Source organism: Mytilus edulis, chromosome 8 (assembly GCF_963676685.1).
Source record: "Mytilus edulis chromosome 8, xbMytEdul2.2, whole genome shotgun sequence".
Classification (NCBI taxonomy): domain Eukaryota; kingdom Metazoa; phylum Mollusca; class Bivalvia; order Mytilida; family Mytilidae; genus Mytilus; species Mytilus edulis.
This window is the reverse complement of record NC_092351.1, coordinates 39712883-39740231: the sequence shown is the minus strand read 5'-3', so window position 1 is coordinate 39740231 and position 27349 is coordinate 39712883. Positions and strand designations below refer to the sequence as shown.

At 31.1% G+C, this 27349-nt stretch overlaps 1 protein-coding gene across 1 annotated transcript in view; it reads right to left on the bottom strand.

Moving 5' to 3' along the window:
- Positions 1-1986: 1986 nt before the first annotated feature.
- LOC139485531 (P protein-like) overlaps positions 1987-27349 on the bottom strand; it is a 34337-nt gene continuing 8974 nt past the window's right edge. Inside the window, exons 2-20 of the mRNA XM_071270078.1 lie at positions 25374-25673; positions 24623-24779; positions 21891-21963; positions 18495-18628; positions 16881-16981; positions 16035-16167; positions 15110-15181; positions 14453-14575; positions 13702-13826; positions 11680-11821; positions 10223-10358; positions 9679-9823; positions 7811-7862; positions 7535-7643; positions 6825-6952; positions 5996-6157; positions 5212-5299; positions 4393-4486; positions 1987-3175 (exon numbers count right to left, since the gene is read on the bottom strand). Of these exons, the coding sequence (XP_071126179.1) occupies positions 3067-3175; positions 4393-4486; positions 5212-5299; positions 5996-6157; positions 6825-6952; positions 7535-7643; positions 7811-7862; positions 9679-9823; positions 10223-10358; positions 11680-11821; positions 13702-13826; positions 14453-14575; positions 15110-15181; positions 16035-16167; positions 16881-16981; positions 18495-18628; positions 21891-21963; positions 24623-24779; positions 25374-25621 (2331 nt within the window). The 5' untranslated portion in view covers positions 25622-25673 and the 3' untranslated portion in view covers positions 1987-3066. The remainder of the gene's footprint in view (positions 3176-4392; positions 4487-5211; positions 5300-5995; positions 6158-6824; positions 6953-7534; positions 7644-7810; positions 7863-9678; positions 9824-10222; positions 10359-11679; positions 11822-13701; positions 13827-14452; positions 14576-15109; positions 15182-16034; positions 16168-16880; positions 16982-18494; positions 18629-21890; positions 21964-24622; positions 24780-25373; positions 25674-27349) is intronic.

The window sequence follows — 27349 nt, the reverse complement described above, 5'->3', positions numbered from 1 at the left end:
GACCTAATGAACAATTTTATCCGCGTCAGATTTGCTCTAAATGCTTTGGTTGCAGATATATGAGCAAAAAACTGTATTGTACCCTATGTACTATTTTTAGTCATGTCGGCCATCTTGGTTCGCGGGCGAGGTCATCGGACACATTTTTAAAACTTGATACCCTAATGATGATTGTGGACAAGTTTGGTTAAATTTGTCTTAGTGGTTTCAGAGGAGGAGATTTTGGTAAAAGATTACAAAAATTTACGAAAATTGTTAAAAATTGACTATAAAGGGCAATAACGCCTTAAGGGGTCAACTGACCATTTTGGTCATGTTGACCTATTTGTAGATCTTACTTTGCTGAACATTATTGCTGTTAACAGTTTATTTATATCTATAATAATATTCAAGATAATAACCAAAAACGTCAAAATTTTCTTAAAATTACCAATTCAGGGACAGCAACCCAACAACAGGTTGTTCGATTCATCTGAAAATTTCAGGGCAGATAGATCTTGACCTAATAAACAATTTTACTAATGTCAGTTTTGCTCTAAATGCTTTGGTTTCAGAGATATAAGCCAAAATCTACATTTTACCCCTATGTTCTATTTTTAGCCATGGCAGCCATCTTGGTTGGTTGGCCGGGACACAATTTTTAAACTAGATACTCCAATGATGATTGTGGCCAAGTTTAGTTAATTTTGGCTCAGTAGTTTTAGAGGAGAAGATTTTTGTAAAAGTTAACGACGACGGACGCCAAGTGATGAGAAAAGCCAGGTGAGCCAAAAAACAGATGTATTGATATTGTAAGTAGAAAAAAATAAATACAATTCCAAACTGCAAGTAAAATTTTATCCGTAAAGTTATTTATTTATTAGCAATAGGTGCAGGCATTTGTGTAGAAAATATTGATTTAAACCTGGTTTTATAGTTATTATAACTCGGAGAGTATCTTTGTATGACCAAAAGAAAGATTTAAGAGCAAAATTTGATTCTTCGGTATTTTATGAAATGCAGAATTTTTTTTTTTTTTTGCAGTAGCATACGACCAGCCATTATATTTTATGAAATGAAACAGTAATATGCAATCATTTTATGTATCATTTAAACAAATGACTAGGACACTGAAGTGATCTAAACGATGTAATCGAAAAAGGGACCTCAAAAGGAATAGACAAGCCCTCAATTAAACTCGTCATATTAGATATATATCAGGATTGACATTTTGTACGTTTCGTCCAAAGAAGACTTATCGGTGACAATGGAATCAAATAAATTGTTGAACAGGCCAAATAGAACGACTTTGTGTAAAGGAGTTTGAAATCTTATAGTTTTAATTATATGGTCATTTGTATAAATTTCCTGTTACAAAACTTTGATTTTTTCGAAAAACTATTGATTTTCTTATCCTAGGAATATATTACCTTAGCCGTATTTGGGTCAACTTTTTGGAATTTTGGGTTCTCAATGCTCTTCAACTTTATACTTGTTTGGCTTGATAACTTTTTTATCTGAGCGTCACTGATGAGTCTTATATAGACGAAACGCGTGTCTGGTGTATTAAATTATAATCGTGGTACCTTTGATAACAATTTAAAGTTATCCATGACTGTCACAATAATTGCATGTTGTTAACCGTGTCAGAAGCAAAGCAATGACCACTGAGCCGATGATACACCGGAGTTGTACAGACCACCAACAACTGTATCGACTCAGTGCTTAAAATGAAAATAACATGTAATAGAGTTGATGCGGCCAAAACTTCTTTTCTCGGTAAACCTTGATCAGAAACATTAAAACCATAAAATGTGAAAGCCAATGATGTAAAATAGTCGGATTAAAAAGAATAGTAGAACCTTTTTTATTGGTTGTGGACAAATAATGTCTGCCAAATTACCGCCTCATATTTTTACCTAGGAATTAGAAAAGACATTATCCTTTACTATCAGATGTATGAGTACCACTAAATAATATTGTGTCAAAATCAAGAAACACCAAGTATAAACCTCATGATGCTTTTATTCAAAACAGTAAAATGGAAACATAAGCAACAACTTCTATGGTATATTCTCGGTTCGGTTTTTGAAAGATTCACAGAATCTGATCAAGAATAGAATAAAAGACATTATACATATTATTTTAACAAACAAAAAGTCAATTCTCAATTTACTCTAAATATCACGTTTTTTGTGTTAATTTCTTGTATACAAGTGAATAGTTACTACTGTAGCAAGATACTGATATATAATAAAAATAATAAAAATATTAACTCCGAAACATCAAAATCAAAATTTCTAAATATTTATAGTAGTATCGTGTCAATATTAGCATAAATATCAACCGATAAATTAATGATATTGAGACTGATGAACTTTGTTGCCATATGGATCCTTGAAATAATCACATTTTAATCTCAAAGTAATAATAACATAAGATAACAAAAAAGTTACAAAAACAAAAACAAGAATAGCACTATTTGATATAACATTGTCAAGTTCATTGTAATACGAAAATAAATTAGTTATTATTTTTACTGTTTTATGTATATCTACATAAAGACACAATCAATCATATCACATGATACATTTGTAAGTCATACTTTTTCCTCAAGGAAAAGAACAACCCTCATTAAGATGTTAAACAATGTTTTATTTAATTGTGTCTCACTATGATGCATGTGAAACTTTGGTAAAACTTAGTAAACTGAATTACGTATTCGCTCATGTGTTCATTCTTGTAAATAATTCGAAGTAAAACTTCAAACAAAGTAATAGAATGACAAATTGGGAGAATAAGCATTACAAATGAGATATAAATAACTTTTGCTTGGTTTGCAATAAAGAAATGGCAATATTTGACAAATTCAAAATAACATATGATTAACGATAAAAACTTGTTTCTATTTTTCCAGCAAAAGCAAACCTTTTACTAGAAATTCACTATAACACAGGAGTGATGCTAAGTACAAATATTCTCATATATTACCACAGTTATGGTTTAACAACCATGTGTTCAACTGTCAGATTGGTATGTAACATCTTTATTGTCAACATTCATTTGATAAAAATGAATAGTCAACACTTATTTTAATTGATCCTGTACACTTGGATGCCATTCAATAGCGACATGGAAAAGGAGTAGATATCCCATTGCTACAATATTTGATACAACCATCATTGGAAATCCAACCCTGAAAAAATGATTGTATGTAATGAATTTAAGAGTCAAAGAAAAAAGTAAAATAACAAAAATCGCAAAAACCAATGTATATTCAAAATGAAAAGTCCTTTATAAAATGAAAAACAAATCAAAGCTAAAATATATAAAACGAATGGAAAACAACGATCACAGTCCTTACTTGATACATGCATTTCATGAAGTAGAAGATGGTTGATTAAAATCTGGTTTTAAAGCTAGTTAACCCTCTCAAGACGAAACTGTCGAGAAATACGACAGGAATGGCTTCTTGCTCTCCTTTTTCTATCTTTCTTGAACACGTTTATAGTTTGATGTGAATGCTTCTAAATTTCTTATTATAAATAGATACGATAAAACAAAAATGGCTTATTCCAATTTAGTTAAAACATAACATTGAAAAAAATAGCAAATCTTAATAATGAAGATTACTAGCACTAAGCATTAAAAAAACACTTCAATTTATTACTTTTCTTGAATAAATACGTTCGAAAGAATTGCAGATGTTTTACAGATAGAATTGAGAATGAAAATGAGGAATGTGTCAAAGAGCCAAAACCCCGACCAAAGAGCAGAATACAACCCAAATGCAACCAATGGGTCTTCAACATAGGGAGACAATCCTGCACCAGGCGGTGTGCTTCAGCTGGCCCTTGAACAAACCCGTTTTACTTATGTTGTTAGGCTGCTGTGTAATTGGAGTGTTTTTTTGTTTTTTCATCGTTGATCGACGTTTTAGTGGTTTCAAAACTAAGTTACGCTTACCCGAGCTTACTCCTCGATTTGATGGCTTGTCCGAATTTGGCCATACATTAGGTTCTTTTGTTTTGATCCACTTTTCAACATTTGTATAATATTTTGAAATTACAATATATCTATGAATCGAGTATCATTTCAGATTAATATTTGTCGAAATGCTCATCTGTCACATTTAGATTGATATTTTACAGTTTATGCGATTTTCTCAGTTGATGTTAAGTTGCCTTGATATGTCTCTTCTTAATCGATTTTTAATATTTCAACACCGGTAAACTACTGTAACCTTAATTTAGATACAAACAGAATTATTTCGACTACTTTTTGTTGATTCTCAGTAATATAGAATATATATTATGCAGATCTTCTATGGCATTACAACCGCAATCTTAGTTTTAATCTATCATGCCATCTATATTTTAGAAGGTTTATGAATATTGTGAAATATATATTTACTTGAAAAATTCCCAGAAAGAGAATCCATATCCATGTTGGTCTGCTATTCCTGCACATACAACATTGGCAGAGGCTCCAATTAATGTTCCATTTCCTATTAACATAATCAACAACATAAAGTTACAACAACATATACATAGTGATAAACATATGTTTTCAATTTTATAATATATTTTATTAATTTCTTTGTTGCATTTGCTGAAATTTTTTAATACCACCGAATTGATTTAAAATTTAAAGTTTGTGTAGTTTTAAGTGTGGTTAATGACATAATAAAGCTTTATCATTTATTCAAAAAATCCTTGCCATCGTATATAGCGAGAAAGGTAATTACGGAATTCATACAATAGTCGACTCTATTAAAGATCTCTGTATAGAAGTTGGTAACACATTTGAATCAATTGTTAGGTAAAATTTTGCATTTATTCGGCAAATAATTAAGACTATTTTAAGTATGTATCGATGGAATGTTTTGATATTACTTGTTTTATATCATATTGATGATAGTTATCAAAAGTACCAGGATTATAATTTAGTATGCCAGACGCGCGTTTCAGTGACACTTATATCAAATGATGAAAGAGAAAGCTCTGTTCTTATTTTTTAGGTTTCATCCAGAACGATTCTGTGTCATGAATCAATACACAATATTCATATTGCAATGTAAAAATTAAAATGAGACAATTTTAAGTAAGTGTGTTATGATGTTTCATCGATCAGATGTGTTAAGTTAGTTTTATTTTGTGTAGATTGTTCTATTTAAATAATCTGTTCTACTGTTCTTAAAACTACACTACATAACACACATTGCTACATTACCTCCGAGACAAGCACCAAATGCCAATGCTAGTATCATAGGAAGTATAGGAACCTGTTCATTTTCTGTAAGCTGAACTAAAACTGGTATCTAATGAAATCGAAAGAATCAAATGAACAAAAAGATCCTAATACTACATGGCAAGTATTTTGTCTGAAGTAAATTAATGAACAACCGTTATTTCAATACAAAGTTAACATTTATGATATGCGTTTCATTATAACAGTATCAAGAAATATATGTTTATATATGAATAGAGCACAAATAATCATTTTAAACATAGATATACATCGAACACAGAAAGAAAGTCATCTCAAAGATAGAAATTACTAATAAGCTCATGTCAAACCATACTTAGTAATAGAAAATCTGTTGATTTTGTTCATGCATCGTTGTCAATATAATGTAATTTGATGCGACTGACATACAAGTGAGAGGTTAAGCTAGCTATAAAACTAGGTTCAATCCACCATTTTCTACATCACTGCCCAAAGAGACATTTGTTGTCGAATACGCATTTGGTTTGTAAAATTGGTAAACGTTAATGTTATTAGGTGAAAACAAACTGCATATATTTATATATTTTTTCCTGTAAACGCATATATGGAATTAAAAATTTATAAGTATGCAAAAAAGCATACTTTATCATATAGGATGTATTACTAAAAGTGATACAAGAGTATTCATTTCAACATGTCACAGTATACATTTGTGTCTAACTTTTTGTACGTCAAAGGAGCCCGGTTAACATGATTTGTTTTTTATGATTTACATATAATATATTACCATTGCTGTTGTATATGGAATATTGTCTATGAAACTTGACGCGAATGCAGATACCCATAGAATTAACAAAACTGCAACCAATAACTTTTTGTCACCAGCATTACCAATTATTTCTCCAACTGCTTTGCCGATTTCATCAATCAAACCTAATTCTTTCAGTGCCTATACAAGAATTAATTTCACTTGGTTAGCGTAGGAAAAGCATATGTGTTTTAATATGGTATCCAACATATGATTTCAATCATTTAGGGATATGAAAAGAAGCGGGATATTACAAGGTGTCATTCAAAACTCATCAAACGGACGACAATGCCGTGACAGACTTTTCTCGTATAAAGTGTTTTACATGTAGTGGTTACTTATAGCGCACTATACAGGTTTGGTTTTGCTCATTGTGAAAGGTCGGACGTGGTTAACAGTTGCTTGCATCAATTGAACACTGGTACATAGTTGTCTCAAGTGCAATCATCTTATTTGTAGATTGACTAATATATCTTCTAACAGAAAATTTGATAGAAGTAAATGAGCACTTTCACCTATATAATCAATCAGACATTGATGACGCTTATATATACCTAAAAACTTATGTTTTGAATTATCTAACCATGTTTCGTATATTATAGGAGTTGTTAACTATGGTTATAAACAAAATCCATATGTTAAAAATATTGAGAACAGACACGTTATTTTAAAATGAAGTCAATGGACAAAATAAAACACGATTGCTAGTTACATCATTTTAGTACCAAAGTCCCAGAGGAAAAAATGTTTTTTTTTTTCTAGATAGAAACACGAGATACATTTTTAAAAATGATTTTGAAGTACTTACTTCCATGAGGACAAATAAAGCAGCAAAGAAAATAAGCGTTGCCCATTCAACTCTGTGGAAGATATTTTCTAATTCCTTAATGTCAGCCAAGATCATTAAAATTATAGCTCCAACAACAGCAATCCAGCCTGAAAGAGCAGTAAAAAAGAGCTTGATTTGAATTATAACATCTAGATCCGAGGGGGGATACGGAAAAGATTCAATTCATTTGAAAGAGATTTACTATAACAAATTGTGTTAAATAAAGGCAACAGTAGTATACCACTGTTCGAAACTCATAAATCGATAGAGAAAAACATGGTTCTCATTAATAAACTATTTCTTGATTATGATATGATATATGATTAAGCAAATTATGAATAGAGATACGATATAGAACTTTCATAGTGGTATACTTGATAAAATGCATTTTCGGCCACTGAAATCTATTTGACTTACATTGACAATTCCCGACACTGTTTTCACGAAACACAACTTTCGGATATCGTACATTTTCAAAAATGTTATTTTTTTATTTTATTAAGGAACATTCAAATCATCAGGCATTATATTGACTATATAAGAAGAATAATTTACCAACATCATAAGAGGAGTTAAGGGGTTCAGTTAAAAATATGGATTGAGGTGGATTTTCAGGCTTCTCTTTGGTTCGAGGAACATGTAGAGTGAAGAGAATAGTGCAAATGGTGCTGTAAGCAGGACTTACTCACCAAGACTAATGTAAACACCATTTATAAACGAATGAAGGAAAAAGAAGATAATGACCACAAACAGGACTAGGGTACATTTAACTAGTAACCAATGATCCGTTATGTAATACTGAAATATAAATAAAATCATGCAATATTTAAAATCAGTTCAAAGGTATTATAATTTGATTGCACTATATTTATACCAATGTGACTTGTTTTGTAATGTTAAAAGATTAACTGACTTCAAAATAAAATGTTTCACTTGAACAATAATAAAAATGATATCAGGCTTACCTTTCTCTCTAATTCTGATACATTTTGTTCGAAATTGGTCTGTTTTGTATTTCTATAATGATGATATAAATGAGAAATTACAATAAATCCATTATCACGATTGTGAACATTCATTTTTCATATGTTTAGTAGTAAATACAGTAGTTTTGAATATTTGATAAATAGCCTGCTGTTTAATTCATATCGCGCAACTTTGATGTGCACCCTTTATCACACCCCTACCCTTTATCATACCTTTACCCTTTATCATACCCCTATTTTTTTTCCATAGTCAGTTTTTTTTTTATGTAAGCTTAATTATAAGAAATGTTATTCCTCAAAAATAGGTCCAATAGAACGGTCATTCGGGCGTTACGCAATTCATTGAATAACGTCATTGTTTGGTTTGTACATGTGACGTCACGAACGTCAAGTTTTCATATTTTTTGGCACACTAAATGCAACTATAAGAAATACAAGACACACAACAAAATACAATAATAAACAAAATATTTTTAAAACAACAGCACGTAAATTGTAAGGTAAATAAGGTGCTTTGGATAAGTAATTGAGCAGTTCTGTTAAGGCTTTTAAAAGAAGACAAAAGTAGAACTGAAGGCAACCCAGTGCTATGGATTAGAAAACAGTTCATATAATATAACTCTCCTGTTGAAATAGATGATAAAGCATATAAAACATGGCAAAATCCGTATCACATGCCGTATCACCCTCAACCATTATAATCCCTCGGGCCTATAGGCTGATATTGGTGTCTCGGGATGATACGACATATGATATGGATTTTGCCATGTATTATTCTCTATATATCAAATATCACAAGCAAGTCACAACCTCAATTGTCTGGAAAATGAGAGCACCGCGCGAGTTGGAAAACAAGAATAGAAAAAAATTATAGTTTTTTGGTGTCAAAATACTTTGGCAGAGTCAAAAACCTGAGATGAACAGTTTATTGGATTGTTGGTCCTACTTTGATCAACATAACAATATCTTTTTTTAAAATTTATTATTAAAAAAACCTGTTATTTGTTAACATTTACTGTAATTCATAAGCTCATTTTGTCTGTGTTCTGAAAATTCATTAAACTGAAGAAAAAAAATGTTTACAAAAGCTCAGAATCAAACGAATAAGGAATGCGCAACGATGAATAAAGGCAACAGTAGTATACCGCTGTTCAAAGTTCATCAATCGATAGAGAATCTACAAATCTGGGTTACAAACTAAAACTGAGGGAAACGTATCAAATATAAGATAACTACGACACAACAGAGACACAACGACGAAATGTAACACTCACAGAAACGAACTATAATGTAACAATGGCCATTTTCCTGACTTGGTACAGGGTATTTGATGAAACAAATGGCGGGTTTTGTGGCATGCCAAACCCCCCGCTTTGATGGCAGTGTTAATTATAACAATAAAATGACAACATTACTCGACAGGGTTACAATAAATAAACAGATAAATGGGAGAAAATATAGGACAGAGAAACAAACGAATAATAGCCGTCAAAAGATAACAGGTTAACAAATGTTTGAATACGCCAGACGCGCGCTACGTCCACACAAAACTATGCTCAGATGTAAAAAGTTTGAAAGCCATAACAACTACAAAGTTGAAGATCGCCGAGGACCAAAAGTTCCAAAACGTTGTGAGGCCAGGGTTATCCGCCTGGGACAAAAAACATCATTATTATCAAGAATAATACTTAGTTTTGCAAACAGGAAATTGTATAAAATGACTATATAATTAATATACATGATTACACTGAAGTGGGGACTAGCTATACTATAAAAACGAATACAGTACAAAATCACAGCCCTGTTAGCCATAGTCAATGCAACGCCCAAAGTGACGTCACAATTACCTCATATTATACATCAGTCGTATCAATGCATTTTCTTTCTCTGTAGCTTTTTGTAGAAACAGTGCTTTCATTATGCTTTCCTCTCTAGAGGCAATGTTGACACGGGCTGCTGCTCTTCTCCATACATTTATCTCGTGTCTCATTTCTAAATCGAATTTAAGAAATTAACATACATAAATACTTTGTCAAGAATAATACAAAATATAAGTACAGTACGAAAAAGAAGGACATTGTCTCTTGTACAAGCAGGGTAAGATTCAAGAATAGACATTGAATTGGACGAAATTGAAGTTGTCTAATCCTTTATTGTGTCCCTTTTAGAATTAAGAAACAATTTATTTTAAAGATCTTTTGAAATCTTGAAATTTCTGACGTCACCTTTTGTTGTTAATACATATTGTTAATAATGTTTGTAATAAGCCATTTGTTTGCACTGGTTTAAAGTTAATAATGAATTTGATTTTAAGTTTAAGCAAGTCCTATTCCCGAATTAGTTCAAACATCTACAAGTAGAAAATATATCAATTGTTTATATCTATCTTACCTGCAACATCAATTGGTTCAGGATTTTCAAGTGAATCCATTTTAGTATAAAACAATCTCATGACACCGTAACCAACAAAGGAAACTAGAATTATTCCAGGGAACATGTGTAATGTGAACATACTAAAATCTGTATCCTGCAAACATATTCATATGTTGTATTTACGTTTTTTGCTGAAAGACTAAAAATGTCATATAAGAAATGCATCAGAGAGAAAAATACATCTCAAAGAGTACCTAACTGCAAAATTAATTTAACTCAATCCTATATGGGAAAAGATAACTTTAATTTTGTGAAGTTGAAGTCGCAAACGCACTTGGTATTCGAAGTACTTATTAGTCTTTTTATTGATAAATTTTTCAGAAAAATAAACTTCGGTTCTCGGAAAGGTTCATTTGTCCCGGTGAAACCATAACGCTCAAGACGTCAGTATTGTTAAATTCACGTGTAGAAATCTCGTAAATTACAACAATCAAGCACAGTATACGTATAAAGGATTTGAATATTCGTTAATGAGCTTCTTCCTCCATGGCCAATATTCTTAAAGATCAATATTCAGTATTCATAAATGTACTCTGTGATATATTCCCAATTTCCATTCTCAACTCTAGTAATTATAAATTGCTCTTTTTGTACAGAGGGTTCTAATTGATCAACAGAGACCCCATATAATGTTTATTAATTACTTATGATCCATTCTTATGTTATAATTGATCAACAGTTACCTACACTAATGTGTTAATTTTGATCATTTGTGATTCATGACTATGATGATATTCCATTTTGATTTATAATTTTTCAAAAGTCATACTATAGTCAATTATGATAAAGATATTATAAAAATTTATACTAGAAATTTAATGCGATTGTCATGCATGTGAGAGGTTTAGCTGTAAAACCAGGTCTAATCAACCATTTACTACATAAGTAACAAGTCACGAATATGACAGGGGTTTTCCATTTTTTTTATGTTTGAGCTTTTGATTTTGTCATTTGATAAGGGACTTTTCGTTTCGAATTTTCCTTAATTCGATATTTTAGTTAATTTATTTTTATGTTAACAAAGCGAACTGAAATCAAAACATTCAAATAAAACATTATGAATAGAAGCAGTTCATAATGTTATTTTTTCCTATGAATGATGATAATATAGTCTAGTGTCTTAAGTGCATAAATGTCATAAACATGCTATGACTCAGATCCTTGACAAGATCAGCCATTTACAAATATTGGTTGGTGAATGAAAAATTGAGTGTAAGTACTTCTAGATCGTTTGGTTAGGAAGAAGATTCATAATTTGCTAATATTCGACAACTTTATGGGTACAGTGGTTTACTATCGAAACATTTTTAATTATTTATGCATCAAATACATAACACGCACACATAAGAGTTTTATTTCAAATGAACGTCTGATGAGTTATATATAAACTACCTATATAAGTGTTCAAAACTGACCTTGTATGGTTTGAAGTCTGGAGTTGAGACTATAATAACATTCGGTGGATCTCCTATACCTGTTGCTGTGCCACCTATATTTGAGAAAAGTACCTCAGCTATCAAAATCTTCTTAGGATCTAGATTTAATACTTCACATAAACTGTAAACAAATGAAAACGTGTATTACTTTTGTATCAAATAAGATTTTAACTCAATTTTTTTTATGCATGCAACGTTTATATATGTAACACTCCCAAACGTAACCTTCCCCCCAAACGTGTCCGATTCCCCCAAACGTGTCCGATTTCCCCAAACGTGTCTATTCTCCCTAAACGTGTCCGTAATATTCATTATTCCCCAAACGTGTCCGATTCATTACCCCAAACGTGTCCGAAGATTGTTATTCGCCCAAACGTGTCCATTTTTAAACGCCCGAACGTTTCGCGTCATTTAGCGCTAATACAGATCCTAAACGCGACATCAATAACGTTCAAGGCTATTCTATGACGCGGGACACAGTTGATGAAGTGATCATTTATTAGTTAGTTTGTTCAATGCCGGTTGTTAATGATTATCATTACTGAAAATTTAATATGTAACATGAATTAACTTTTGACTGATTTTGCTTATTGACCAGTTGCAAGTATTTCATGCTCATTTAGGTTAGAGAGAACATACAAATAATTTTAGTACAGTTGAATTAATATGTAAATTATTTTATACTAATTAACTCCTATGATGCCTTTTATATTAATCAGAATATTGCACGGTGGGCTTTCAGTTTTATTGCCGGACCTCCTTTTTTATTTAACAGTTCTGATTTTTTATAAAATTTAAGTTAGAAGTATCACTAAAGACACACGAACAAGAGACATAACGTCCAATACCAAATATTTCATTCGTTATTTAAACCAAATCATATTAACGATATTATCATACCGGGAATTTAAAATTGAGCCTTAATTTTTACGGTTATTTGGGACCACCACTAGTTGGGATTTTAGTCCAAAAAAAAGATGCGAGTAAAGACCGATTTGTTTTCGAATGACTTCAGTAAGAAACTAAATCAATGTATGTTATGTAATATAGAGGCCGTTTCAAATAAAAGTTGCGGAAATTTAAAAAAAAAAAAAGCCTTCCAAAATACAACTTATGGCACATGATAAAGAGTGAAATGCTACAAAGATTTTAATGCGCAGAGAAAAAGAATTTAAGTAATTTATTTTTATTTTTTAATGAAATAGTAAAAAATCATAAAATAAGTATATGATAATAATAACAATATATACAAAAATCAATAGTCGCAAATAACCTACGTTTATATAATATGAACACGAATGATAGTTCCAATAAAATAAAAAGCTTGATATGGACACGTTTGGGGGATGGGACACGTTTGTGTGTCTATTAAAAAATGGACACGTTTGGGCGTTTATACAAATGACAAGCTTTGGCGCCCTTTGACACCTAGACATGTTCTTGCAGTTCAGTGACGTCAATGTAGACACGATTGGGGTAATCGGACACGTTTGTGGGGAGGACACGTTTCTGAGTGTTACATATATAAAGATTAAAAAATCCGGATGATTCAAATTTTTTGAAATGATATTGAACTCCATTGAAGTACTTACTTTCAATTCAATTTTAATTTTCGTCATTCAATATATATATATTACTTAACACGTTCTTTTATATGTACAGGAATACAATTTTAGTATGGTTATTACTTTATTAACAGAGTAAAAGAACATAACATAGAACTTATTCCCCTCACATGTCGTCTATTTGTTGAGAAAGAACGCACGTATCATCGTTACTTAATACATTTTTTTTTCTTCAACAATGTCTTTCATTACAAGCACAATTTATTTTCAGAATTCCAATTCTGCTATAGTGATTCAAATCGTAAGGCATTTGAAAGTCATGTTTCACATTCTTATAATTGTTTTTCTTTTCGTTAAGTTTCTACTTGCCTTTAATGAAATCAGTAAATGCCGAGTGCTATTTCTTTTGTTTTATATTTTACTGTGTTATATATACCGTATCGTCACTGGTGTCAACAGTAAAATAGTTGTGACATTGTCCAGGAAAGCAGATACTATGGCACTGAATGCACACAACAAAGTAATTAGTGGCCATATTTTCCCCTTTGCTGTTTTGTATGCCTGTCAATAAGAATTTAAAATTTATGTGTTATACATGCATAAAACGAGACATCACTACTTATGTACCTAATAGCTATTGTAATTTTTTTTTAAAAATCTGAAACTAAAAACTTATACGACATATTATCACAAACCTTAAAGCAATGTTTGACATCCAAGTTTAATTTTTCCTGTGTATGTCGAAAGTTGTGGCCTGATTTAAGCCACATATCTCATGGATTGCGCTAATTTTTATGGAGGATTTTTAGAACATAATGAGCGTCCTTCAGTAAAAAGAGGACTTGTCATAATGATATTGTATGTACAATAGTACTGATCGTTCTTGTATTTGTGTTGATTTTGATATTATTGACACAGAACTGACATGCAACTATCTACGATGTTTGATTTTTTTCTTGTTGTCAGTTGTAAAAACAATAAATAATCTCAATGCAACTGAAAATTAAATTAGGTAGCTGAACAGATGATGTGCCACTACATCTAAGTTGGAAAACTGTTTTATTGGAAATCATGCCACATCTTCTTGGCATTTAAAAATGACGTTAGGCGTACCTGATTAAAGATAGTTTTTAAAAGCTCTACTTTAGTCTTATTTTCATTTTTTCAACAATAATGTTTAAACTTACTTTTAGGGCGAAGAAATCAAAGAAGCCAGTTTCTGAGAATATTGACACCAGTATCATCATACCGAACAGCAACATTAATGTTTCCATATCAATCCAACTGATTATGGTGTTTAAATCGGGTCTCTATAATAATAGTTACGTAATAAATAATCATAATATTGTTCTATTATGAATTTTTATCTTATTTCAAAAGCGTATTCCTCAAATAATTATGATTAAGATTATACACTAGAAATGGAATGCAAATTAATGGAAGAAAAAGAGGAGAATACTATTTGTTTATGTGTTACATATTTGCTTTTCTTTCAAATTCTTACATTAATAAGGCAGTTAGTTTTCTCGTTTGAATTGTTTTACATTGTCATTTCGGGCCTTTTATAGCGGACTATGCGGTCTGGGCTTTGCTCATTGTTGAAGGCCATGCGGTGACCTATAGTTGTTAATGTCTGTGTCATTTTGGTCTCTTGTGGACAGTTGTCTCATTGGCAATTATACCACATCTTCTTTTTTATATTAAAATACATAATGTTATTTTAAAGACTTTGACAACATTTGACAAAAACGATTCTTTTAAAATCGACCAATATCTTTTAAAACGTTGAATTTATAAGAAAATATATTCACATGAAATTCCAGTAAATAAGATAAATAAATTACCTCTCCGTAATGAGCAAGCACTGCAATAGCCGCAAGGGAACCAATAAGAGCTGCCATGGCTCTGTGTACTAACTGCAGATAAAATATTTTATGATTGTAAGTTAATGAATAACCAGGAAATTATAAAAATATTAAATAAATATAAAACATCTATCCTAGAAACAATTAAAAAAAAAGCCTATGGATTTTAGGGTTATTAGGTGAAATTTATTGGACGGTCTTTACTAAGAAAATATTTTCGGAAGGTAACTCGAGCTTCCTTTCCCTGATTAGATTTCAGCTTATCTACACGAAATATATAAAATGAATGGGAAGATGTCTATTGATTTAGGTTCAATAGATCAAAGTTCAAGGTCACTTATACAGTTGGGGGTTGTTTTTTTCGTGGTGGGAGGGGTGATGCCAGACTGTAGTTTGAGAATTTATTGCCTTATTGGGATAACATTGATTCAGACGGAGATATGATATAAAAATATTAAATAAGTATAAAACATCTATCCTAGAAACAATTTAAAAAAAAAAACTATGGATTTAAGGGTTAATAGGTGAAATTTATTGGACGGTGTTTACTAAAAAAATATTTTCGGAAAATAACTCAAGTGAAAGCCGATATTTTATTTTGTTGTCAATATGATAGAGTACAAGATCAATGTTACAAAATTATTTATTTTTAAAATTTAGGTTCCAGATGCGGATTGTAGGTCCCTTGCTTGATTGAAATGAAACTCTTGCATATGGAATAAAATTAAGGATGAGTACGAACTAGTCACTTTTGGAAAGAAAAAAAAACGTTGCATATGAAATCTAAGTTATATTACTGAATACGTATGTTTAAAGGTTTGGTTAGCTTTTGAAGTGAATGCTGATATTTTTGTGCATTTTAAAGTTCATAAATATTCATGTTGTCTTATCTTTTTATACTTACATCAAATATGATAAGAATGTAAACCCCAACTAACACTAAGACTGCAAGAATAACTCGTTGGTCGTGTTCATGTACGCTATAGTACAACGGTATACTGTGATTTGAGTTGGTCTCAAACAATAAGCTACTATTTCTACAAATAGATGTGAGAAGCGATTGAAAATATACAGTGACCATGTAAATATTGATATAAAAACGCACCTTTTCATCTCGATTAAGGTTAAAATCTACACCAGACAATGGGTCACCTGAAAAAGTAACTTACTTCATTTTGTATGCTTAATTTTGTTTTAAACCAATAATTTCTCGCTGCATTGAAGACCTGTTGGTGACCTTGCGCTGTTGTCTAATCTATGGTCGGGTTGTTGTCTCTTTGACACATTTCCCATTTCCATTCTCAATTCTATTCACTTAATTGATGACAGGTAAATTTCTTGAGTAGATTATAAGAATGGAATAACAGAGTTCGGAAAAACTAAGGAAATAATCTAAAGAAATATATTCAACAATAGTTTACAATTGTCATACAAGTGGGAGGATAGGCTAGCTATAACACTAGTTTCAATCCACCATTTTTTTCGTTGAAAGTTCATTAACTAATTCAGAAATATGACAGTTGTTTCTCACTTGTTCCGTTGGTTAATCACGTTCATTTTTGTCAACTTTATATGGACTTTGTATGTTAATTAAAAGCTCACAAAAGTTTAATTTTCATAATTCACTTTAGAAGACACATCAAGATAACAAACAAAAACTGAAAGAATTGCATGATTTCTAAAAGGAGCGAGATATAATGTGGTCATATAATGTGATAAGTTTATTTAATTTGAAAAAGCAATACGGTACCTTGTACGAACTTTAAAGTCATGTTGATAAACAGTCAGGTCATTTTCATCATAGAAGTTCTTGTCCATGTTCTTCAAAATGAAAGTCAGATCTTGCGAACTCTGAAAAGATATCCGTAACGAAATAACACCTAATGACGAAAACGTGCATTATTTACTAAAAGAGAAGGTTCACGAAAAGTTAAAATTGGCCCTAAATTTTGGATGTTTCTTTAAACAGGGCCAAACAATACAAGTTTTACATAGAAATACTTGTGATAATACTATTAAGATAAAAATAATATATGAAGCTTTACCCTAAAAATAAACAATATTTCTATATTAAGGTCAATTTTGGTATTCTTTTTCAATAATTTTAATTGTATTTTGGAAAAATTAACCTTGGCCGCCATCACGATCCAAAAAGTTTTTATACTGATGAATTCTATATTAAAACTGGAAACTTTTGGCTACATAACATTTTGGATCGTAGATGGCGGCCAAGGTTTTCCAAACGCGTTTAGGTCGGAAACTTGCACAAAATCGTCATACTTTTACAAAATGTAATGGGCTTACTTTGGAGAATATTATGTTCTTTTATAGAAATAATTGATGTATTTAGCATTAAGGTTTGAGAAAAAGACCCATTTACGAACCAAATTATGACCATTTATATGTTTTATGATAAAGTTGATATTTTAGGCTATTTTGTGCCACATATTGAATAAGGTAGGAACTTTTTTTTCAACAGACCTTTCTCAACTTATTTAGCATGTACTCTTGAAACCATGTCATCGTTTGAAACCTTATAATATTGAAATTAGTAACAATAAACATCGTTATTAATTTTATTTCTATACATGTTTCTAAAGAAAAAGATAAAAGTATTGAAGTGAGAGAAATAACCGACTTTAATTTTAGATCCAAAACAAAACGTAGCTTAACAGTTAAACTATTTATGGTCTGAAACCTACATGAACCAATCATAGTTAAATCTACATGAACAACAAAACAACATTTCTTTTCTCTCTGTGCAATGATTTTTAGATTGAAGTTTATCACTCAGTCGTGTTTATGTTTTGACAATGATGATGTCTTCAACTTTTTACCTTACAAATTGATCAAAGCGCTATTTATAAGATGATGTTGAGTTGAGTGATGGCTTAATATTAACATTTCTTTGACATCAAAATTGGTTATGTAGAAAAAAAAATGATTGTAAGTATCTGGTTTTGGTGAACGTAAATTAAAAAGACTTGAAAAATTACGAAATTATTAAGAAACTAAAGTTCAAACTCGCTTTAATGTCATGAAAAGAGGGACGACAGATACCAGAGGAACAGTCAAACTCATAAATCGACATTAAACTGACAACGCCATGGCTAAAAATGATAAGGACAAACAGACAAACAATAGTACACATAACACAACATAAAAAACTAAAGAATAAACAACACGAACCCCACCACAAACTAGGGGTGATCTCAGGTGCTCCGGAAGGGTAAGCAAATCCTGCTCCACATATAGCTAAGTTCTTCTAAATCTTCGACTTTGAACTTTGATTTAAACATTCTTTGTGAAAATTAATCCAGAAAAACACTCAAGATTATTTCTAATTATAATGATTTATCAATACCTGATTTGGCTCCATTGTCTCCGAAAGGTTAACACGGAGGATTGGTACTGGTAACGCACTTGTGTTTCCTTGTTTGAACGGACCTTTTATCTTAACTGTCACATTATTTATGTCATGAATATGAAGGTCTTCATCTTAAAATATAAATACATAAGTTGAATATAGATATAAAAGTTCATAAAATACTAATATAATAATATATAATTTTGGATACATGACGTGCGTTTCTCCTTCATAATTCTCATCAGTGTCGCTCGAATCGTAATGGCTGGAAAACCAAATTAAATACGTATAATAAATGCCGATGAGCTTCTCAAACCAAAAAACCTGATATGCTGTGACATAGCTAAGTCAATCTATGTTTTGGGTAGATTTTTTTAATCTGAATATTTCAAATTGGTTATACGTAAAAATGACCGGATGAAACAAAAATATCCAATCGATTGTCTTCAATTAATTAAAAATTTTCATTTTTTGGGGTTATTTTCAAGTTAAACGCAAAAGTCTTCAAAGACAGCGAATGATCTCGAAATCCTGAAGTGTACTCTTTTAAAATGCAAGTTCGAAAGATTTTTTTATTACTGAAAATGAAGACACCAAATTTGCAATCTTCCATCTTAATTTTTAACAATCATATACTATATTATCTTTTTTATAAAACAATTGTCCAAACTAAACAAATCCTCTCATCATGTCACACATGAGGTCACACAGAGTTGTGTAAATACATCAACAAACAATCGCGCCCAGGTTTTCATTTTTAATTGTACGACGTTTATTAGAACTGTATTGGTTTAACTCTTGCTTGCGGGATTGTAGCGTCGCCATACAAGGAAAATTGAATATAAATTAAGGAGACAGTAAATCAACGATGTTCAAATCCCGTCAACGAGTTTGAAGAGAAACATTAGGACAACAACCTGAAACTGAGGTAATAGCAGGTAATTTTAAAAGGAGCAAGACATTGTATGTCGATATGATAATTGTCTCATGCTACGCTATCATCACCCGCTATGCGAATTCATACTCAATCAATATGCGAAAATCGCGAATAAAACACATGCGGTAAAATACAGATCAAACATCAATACAGGTATCTAAAGATCTAATACTGCGAACACATGTCGCTATAAGTAGACATATCGACAAACATCGTATCAGAAAAATAATTTGTAATTGTAACTGTAAGTCGTATGAAGTGTCGATTCAGGTCGTTTTTTCACATAACTGTGTAAGATCAGTTCTTATACAAGGAGCACGCTTGTGTTAATGTGGTCAGTTTAGGGCGAATATGCACGAGCATAACGCAATTACTGTGATATTAACATACACGGGCATAGCGTACTAACTGTGATACAATCGAACAAAGGGAATGATCAGACATGGAAAGTTAACAATTGGAAAGTTGAAATCATCAGGTTTGTCAGAGATTATAGTTCAAAATTTCCTACCTGTCTAAATGTTGAGGGAAATGTCAAGTATGAAGCTGACCTTCTGCTTTTAGTAGTATCATCAAGGTCAGTGAGATATATGAGTTTGAAGCTAAAATTAGGGTTAAATTGACAGTATACCATCAATATATCTAAAATTTAGATAAAAAAAAAACAGACTGAGCAAGACGCTTTTTCTTTTTGTCTTTAGAAGGCCATGTGCTTATTTAGCTTTGTAAAAGTACAAAATCAAGTCGATCAGTAATGTGGGCACACATAATACCCTGGGAATGCTGACTGTCTACTTAAATATCAATCTACCAGACATATAAAACGAGTTAATGAATTTTGTTTTACTTGGCAAAAGGATCAGCAATTACCTAAACGGTTGAAAGATCAATTATAGTTCACAAAACAAGTGTAGTTTCGATCTTTGGTATCATTAGGCGTAGATACACTTATACTGTAATGTCCTTGGCTCGACCTTTATCTTAAGATTTTCACTTTTGCAAAGATAACTTTGAAGGCCAACTATCAAAAATAATTACAACCGATCTAGTTTCAGAGTTAATCTAATGCATTGAACACTTATGTCTTTATCAAAGATGACAAAGTTTTCACACCAAAACAATAAGAAATTTTAATATAATTACACGCCAGTATGCTATATGGATTTTTCTATTTTCTGAATAGGTTTATTTCACATGAGAATACATGTTATCTGCATGTCATGTAAAATTATACGAATGTGGTAATTGAGAACAACAAAATCCCATGAAATGATGCAATGCAAAGTTGAAAATAAATAGTTGCTCAGCCTCTTGAATAAATTAACTGTGAGAAAACTGTTTCATCTTTGAATGACATATTGGTGACTGTTTTTGCGTTTAATTATGACGACGGAGTGAACACTTTCATAATGCGTCTGCCATGCATGTACTTGCAATAGTGACTTTGATTGATAAGCATACTTTAGTGTGTAAAGCTGTAAACTACAAGAAGATTTAAAAACTCAATTTCCCGAAAAATTCAACAAATCAAACATCATTTGCTTTTATGTCGAAGAATATAAAACCAAGCCGTTTATAATGTACAACTATATTGTAAAAATTATCGACAAAAGATTGATGGTTAACCATTATACATTGTAGTTTCCTGGTAAATAGTTGTTCCTTATTAATACCTTAAAATGTATATATATATATATATATATTCATATAGGATATTCTTAATTCTTTTCTTTTTTCATTTTTCGTTTAAAAGTTTACAAAAAACTAAAAAGCTATAAATGAAGTAAATGAAAATGACATTTTATAAATTTCGTGCGTAACCGATCAATTGAATTGTAGTGAAAGAAATGATTACAACCAAGAAGAAGACAAAAACAAATCACAAAACACATAGGAGTCAACAAAACAGTTTTGTTTACAATAGGCAATACTCAACACAATATATGTCAAGCTCTTTGACGTGTTTGAGCTTTTTATATTTTGTGATATGAACTTTTCTTGAAGTTCGGTATTTTTGTTATTTTACTTCTTAATTGTCAAGAGTCATAACATGGTGAATTAAACAGAGGCCACCAGAAATTCCGCCATATCATATTCCATATTTTATGAAAGGATACAAAATACTAAAATATAACGAAAAAACATTGACGAAATAACTGTCTTAAGATTTCCTGGAGTTAAATCTTTTCAACTACGCTCCAATCCCTGTTTTTACCTCAATCATTGAATTAAATAAGTACAATATGCCGATGCCACTGCTGGTGGACATTTTGTCAATTGTCAGATGTATATGGGCATTTCTAAATGGTAAATAGTCGTGAGGAACGTCGCAAATATTGGACATTACTTCAATACTTTATAGCCCTGTTTGATCATTTGTCGTTTCGCCGAAACTCTTAAGGTTAGAATCTCTGACTAATTTACAGGCGATTCAACACACCAACAGTTCTACTTACAAGTTAAATGTGCATTGTCAACCGATATAAGATGCCACTCTTCGTCTTTCTCGTCTTTGATTATAATTCCGATCTAAATAGATAGCATGTAAATTGATAATCAGAACAACAGAATATTCAAAAGAATTTGTAAAGTTTACATTGTTATTAACAGACAAAAACAAAATAGTAAAATATAATAAACTGAGCGATATGTATACCAGGAAGTTTTATTATGTAAAATCTTTTATTTTTAACTATCTTATATACGATAACTAGCATCTCATCAAATACATTATAACGACAGACAAGAATCCTCTAAACATTATGTAATAGTAATGATCAATCGAAGTCATTGTTATGCTTACAGTATTAAATCTTTCTGTTCTACGTTTCTTCTTAATCATTATGACATTAATAAACGCATGTTCATATTTATGCGTTTTTAATGTGTTTCCGTTTAATTCGTATTCAATAACAACAACCTTACATAAAGACTAATCTATAGTCATATTTTTATAGCCTTTATTTCTTCAAATCCTGTTTAAAGTATAATCTAATAGTTCTTTTATTGTTATCTAATATCTTGCAACAGCAACTTTTTCATTATTGATTCACGAAAGGACAAATTTTTCTCAAAGAAGTTTTATTTTAGTTTTAAACAGCAATGAGAACCAAATGCTACTAGACAGTGTACTAGTATTTGGTTTTCTGATGAACTTTCTACGAAATTTTCTATCTGTTTAAGTAAATTGAAACCTCTAAAGTTTTGAAATTAAAGAATTTCAATTCAAATAGATAATGGAAAAGGAATGATATGGGATAGACTAAAATCAGACAAACAACTATGGATATATAGATCATTCCGATTACCACAGAAATTATCATATGAATGTATGAATTTATGGCCATTGTAAAGTGCGCAATTTTAAAGCATGTTTCAAACGTCGAACGTGTGCAATGAACTTAAAACTTAGTTTTCTATGCTAATACAGAACTTTTTTTGTTTATGTTAAGCCTATTTATGTCCATATTTATCATGGAAATTTATCGTCCTAATCAATTTCGAAATCATGACAGTTAATTGTAAATTTGACATTTCTTGTGAAAACGATCACCATATTGACAATGAACATATTGCTATTACATAATTTGAATTTCAAATAAGCTGTATCATCAATGAATTGACAATGAAGTTATTATTTGTCTACAATTTCAATAAAACACAGGATTTCCTTGTGTAAAAAAATATGTAAAGCGGATTTACATTGTGTTCTGTTTCTGATTTTTATTTTATAACATTCCTCTCCGTAGACTAAGGTAATAATTATCAACTAATGATGTGATAAAACAATCTTATTCATCATCTTCGGGTTGCATATGAATAGCATTACAAGTTCGTATACATGAATAGCAGATTCTTCATATTGAGTAGAATTCATTCTTTATAATTCTGCTGAAAGGATAATTCATTGATAACTTACTTGTAATAGAATAAGCCTATGAAAAAAGTTATTGCAATTATTTGGCAACAAATCAATGTTGTATTAGGATCTTATGTCTCTTACCTAACATTTTTTAACAGTAGACTTACTATTTCCGGACCCAAAAAAGAGTCTGTCCCTTTTAGCAATAATAATATTCAAACATGATTTTAAACGTGTTAAGTATTTGGTGATTGCATACGTTCATATATAGTTTTTATTCCTTCTTAAAGAGATATCTTAACTTGGTTTAATTTGGTTGTTCTGTCCTGAAATATATTACTAAATAAATTACGACATTTTCATAATACGTTCGATCAAAGATTACATTTCCCATTGTCAATAATTTAATTGACGCTCCTATATTTCACCTGCAAATTTTCTTTCTTTCTGAAGATTGAAAACGTCTGATGTTAAAAGAAAGACAAGTTCCTGACTTGATTTTGTCAATACCGTAATCAGACTTATATTTCAAATGAAACTTATACTTGATTATCATTCGTTATACAATATATATAGAGAGAATAATACATGGCAAAATCCGTATCATATGTCGTATCATCCCGAGATATCAATATCAGCCCAAGGGCCTTTAGTCCCGAGGGATGATATTAGTCGAGGGTGATACGGCATGTGATAAGGATTTTGCCATGTATTATACGCTTTATCATATATTTTAACAGAAGAGTATTATATTATATGAACTGTTTTCTGATCCATAGCACTGGGTTACCTTGAGTTCTACTTTTGTCTTGTTTCAAAGGCCTTAAAAGAACTGCTCAATTACTTATCCGAAGCACCTGGGTTACCTTACAATTTGCGTGCTGTTGTTTTAAAAATATTTTGTTTATTATTGTATTTATTTTTGTGTTTTGTATTTTTTATAGTTGCATTTAGTGTGCCAAAAAAATATGAAAACTTGACGTTCGTGACGTCACATACCATATGAAAACTTGACGTTCGTGAAGTCACATACAATATGAAAACTTGACGTTCGTGACGTCACATACCAAACAATGACGTCATTCAAAAAATTGACCTATTTTGAGGAAAATTTTTCTTTAGCAAAAAAAAACAAAACTGACTATGTAAAAAAAAAAAAAAGTAGGGGTGTGATAAAGGGTAGGGTGTGATAAAGGGTATGCGATAAAGGGTGCGCATCAAAGTTGCGCGATATGGATTAAACAGCAGGCTATTTATCAAATATGCAAAACTACTGTATTTACTACTAAACATATGATAAAATCATATATAGTTATTTTTACTTACAAAACAAGCAATTGCTACAGCTAATAACACAACAATTTTCAGGTGGTTCAGAACTTCAAATTTGTTTTTAAAACTAAAATATCCTTTTCCTTTTTCTTTAAAATTAGTCCATGAAAAAACGCTATCAATACTCTCTACAGAACTTGTGAGGTTTGACCTGGAAAAGAAACAAAAATAAATAGCCAACCAAACAAAAAATGAAATGAGTTGAAAGAAAACAATGACGATTGAGATTTTACGATATGGAAGTCTTATCAAGATATAAGTGTTATTTATAATCATCAAAATGTTCAGGTTTTGACAATTAAACCAGCAAGATAGTATAGCGATTTTTCTGCCATATAATGTAATAATGTATCAATTTGATAACAAGACTATAAAACTTCTGAAAGTGCTACGCATTCGGTAAATTTGAGTTTGAGGCACTATTTCTGTTTTAAACGCCACTTTCATCGTTATTGTGCTATTTCCTCGTGATAAGTTTTTTTGTATTAGAATCCGGAGTTCCCAAAGGAAACCACCACCTTCGGTAGGAAAACGACAATTCTTTTCAGTTTCAATTTCAGACAAGCAAAACTGCTGCATGTGGAATTTGGACTCATAACCTCAATGCTGACAGGCTGTAACAACACAGTAGTTACCATTTTTTATTCTTCAATTACTTAGATCATTTGGCAACCAAGGCTTCATCTCGAGACAGAAATACATTGGGTTATATCTATTATAAACATATGTGAAAAAAACTACTTACTCTCTTCTTTCTGTGAGCAATGGTGTTGTTTCTACAATGGTTGCTGGCTTTTCATTTTTTAAGTCATTACTATGAGAAAGTTGTGGAACAACAGAAGCAGGTCTGACGTAGCGTGAAAAAGTAGACTCATCATCCTGATTGTCTATTTCAATAGGCGTGGACTTTGGTCTTTCAGAATTGTAGTGTACCAAGTTTCTAAGGTCGCTAGACGATAATTGTCTAGTCTTCCGTTGAACTGTTGTAGCCATTGTAACATGTCAGGACATTGTCAGGTTAGGCTAAAGTCATCAACTCTTCAAACTATAAAACAAATGTACACACTTATATGAAATCTAACAGAAAGTAATAGTAACAAAACTTGGTGATTACATATTAAAGACATATTGTGTACTTTCATTTCATATTTAAAGCTTTTTACCCAATTCTGTAGTTAGCATAAAAATAAAGTAGCGTTATGTGATTGTTAATGAGACAACGAACCCTTAAAGACCACATATCAAACTTATGAACATTAACACGTCACCTTTCGAGCCAATTCCATCTAATAGATAAATATTCTCTACAAGACAATAAAGGTTTATCAATGTTACTTCAACAAATTTAGTTTTAAGACGTCATAAACCGTATGAGTATAACACGTCATGAGTGTGTTCAATTATTCTTACTTCCCTTCATTTGATTATGTGACGATCATGCTTCTCGTTAGTCGCAACAAGTTGGGTTTAATGGGAGAAATTATTCTTTAGAAGGGATTTTTTTGACACGATCAAAAAAAATTTACATCGATCTAAATTTCAGTTCTGAATTATCAAAATTGTCGAAATTTATTTCTTCGTTGAATGAGTTATCAGACTTTATTTAAGCATTTTATTTAATCGGGCTTTCAAAACATTCGAAATATTAGAGTCAATTACTTTACACAAAGAATGTACAGCATAATTCAGACTTTTGTCAACACAACATGAGATCAAACTGTAAAATTGCATAGGTTTTATAACCCGGATTTGTTTTTTTACTCAATCGATTTATGAATTTTGAACAGCAGTATACTACTGTTGCCTTAATTACACATCATATTGGTACTAAGCAAGTAAACTAAGAACAACAATCGAAAGAGTTACCAATTTACACTTGATGAGTGCTCTAGCTCTAATTCCATTTTAATCTTATATAAAACCACGATACCTAGACTGATATGTCAAGCAGTACATATCGAATGGTTTAAGTGTGAAGATGTCATAATTAGTATGAAAAAAGCATGACTTTATAAAATTGAGAATGGAAATGGGGAATGTGTCAAAGAGATAACAACCTGACCATAGAAAAAACAACAGCAGAAGGTCACCAACAGGTCTTCAATGTAGCGAGAAATTCCCGCACCCGGAGGCGTCCCTCAGCTGGCCCCTAAACAAAAAAATACTAGTTCAGTGATAATGAACGCCATACTAATTTCCAAATTGTACACAAGAAACTAAAATTAAAATAATACAAGACTAACAAAGGCCAGAGGCTCCTGACTTGGGGATAACTATTTATGCAATGACTAATTAAAAGTATCTACATGATAGTTAATGTGCACGCCACTGGTCATTACAGTTGTTGGATGTATGAACTATTCCGAGTTGGATATAGTTTCAGTTCAATTAACGATATTATTTCAAAAGGCAGAATGGCATATAGCGTACTATTTTATATGTACAGATAAAATGCTGATAACATTTATATAACTAAGCTTCTTTTCTCTTACTTACAAAAGGCGTCGTGCTGATATGACTCAGTCTTTTCAAATCTCAAAAACTAAGCCACATTTTCAAATGCCTCTCATTACGCAAGATCCTTGTTATTGGTTGTCCCGTGTCTTAACGTTAATGCTTTCCTTATTTGGAAGAGAGCGGGGGAAAAGATAAGCCAAATAGTGTTGAAATGTCAAATCTCTGAATGTTTCTGTTGAATTCATTTCCATATTTATTGTAAAA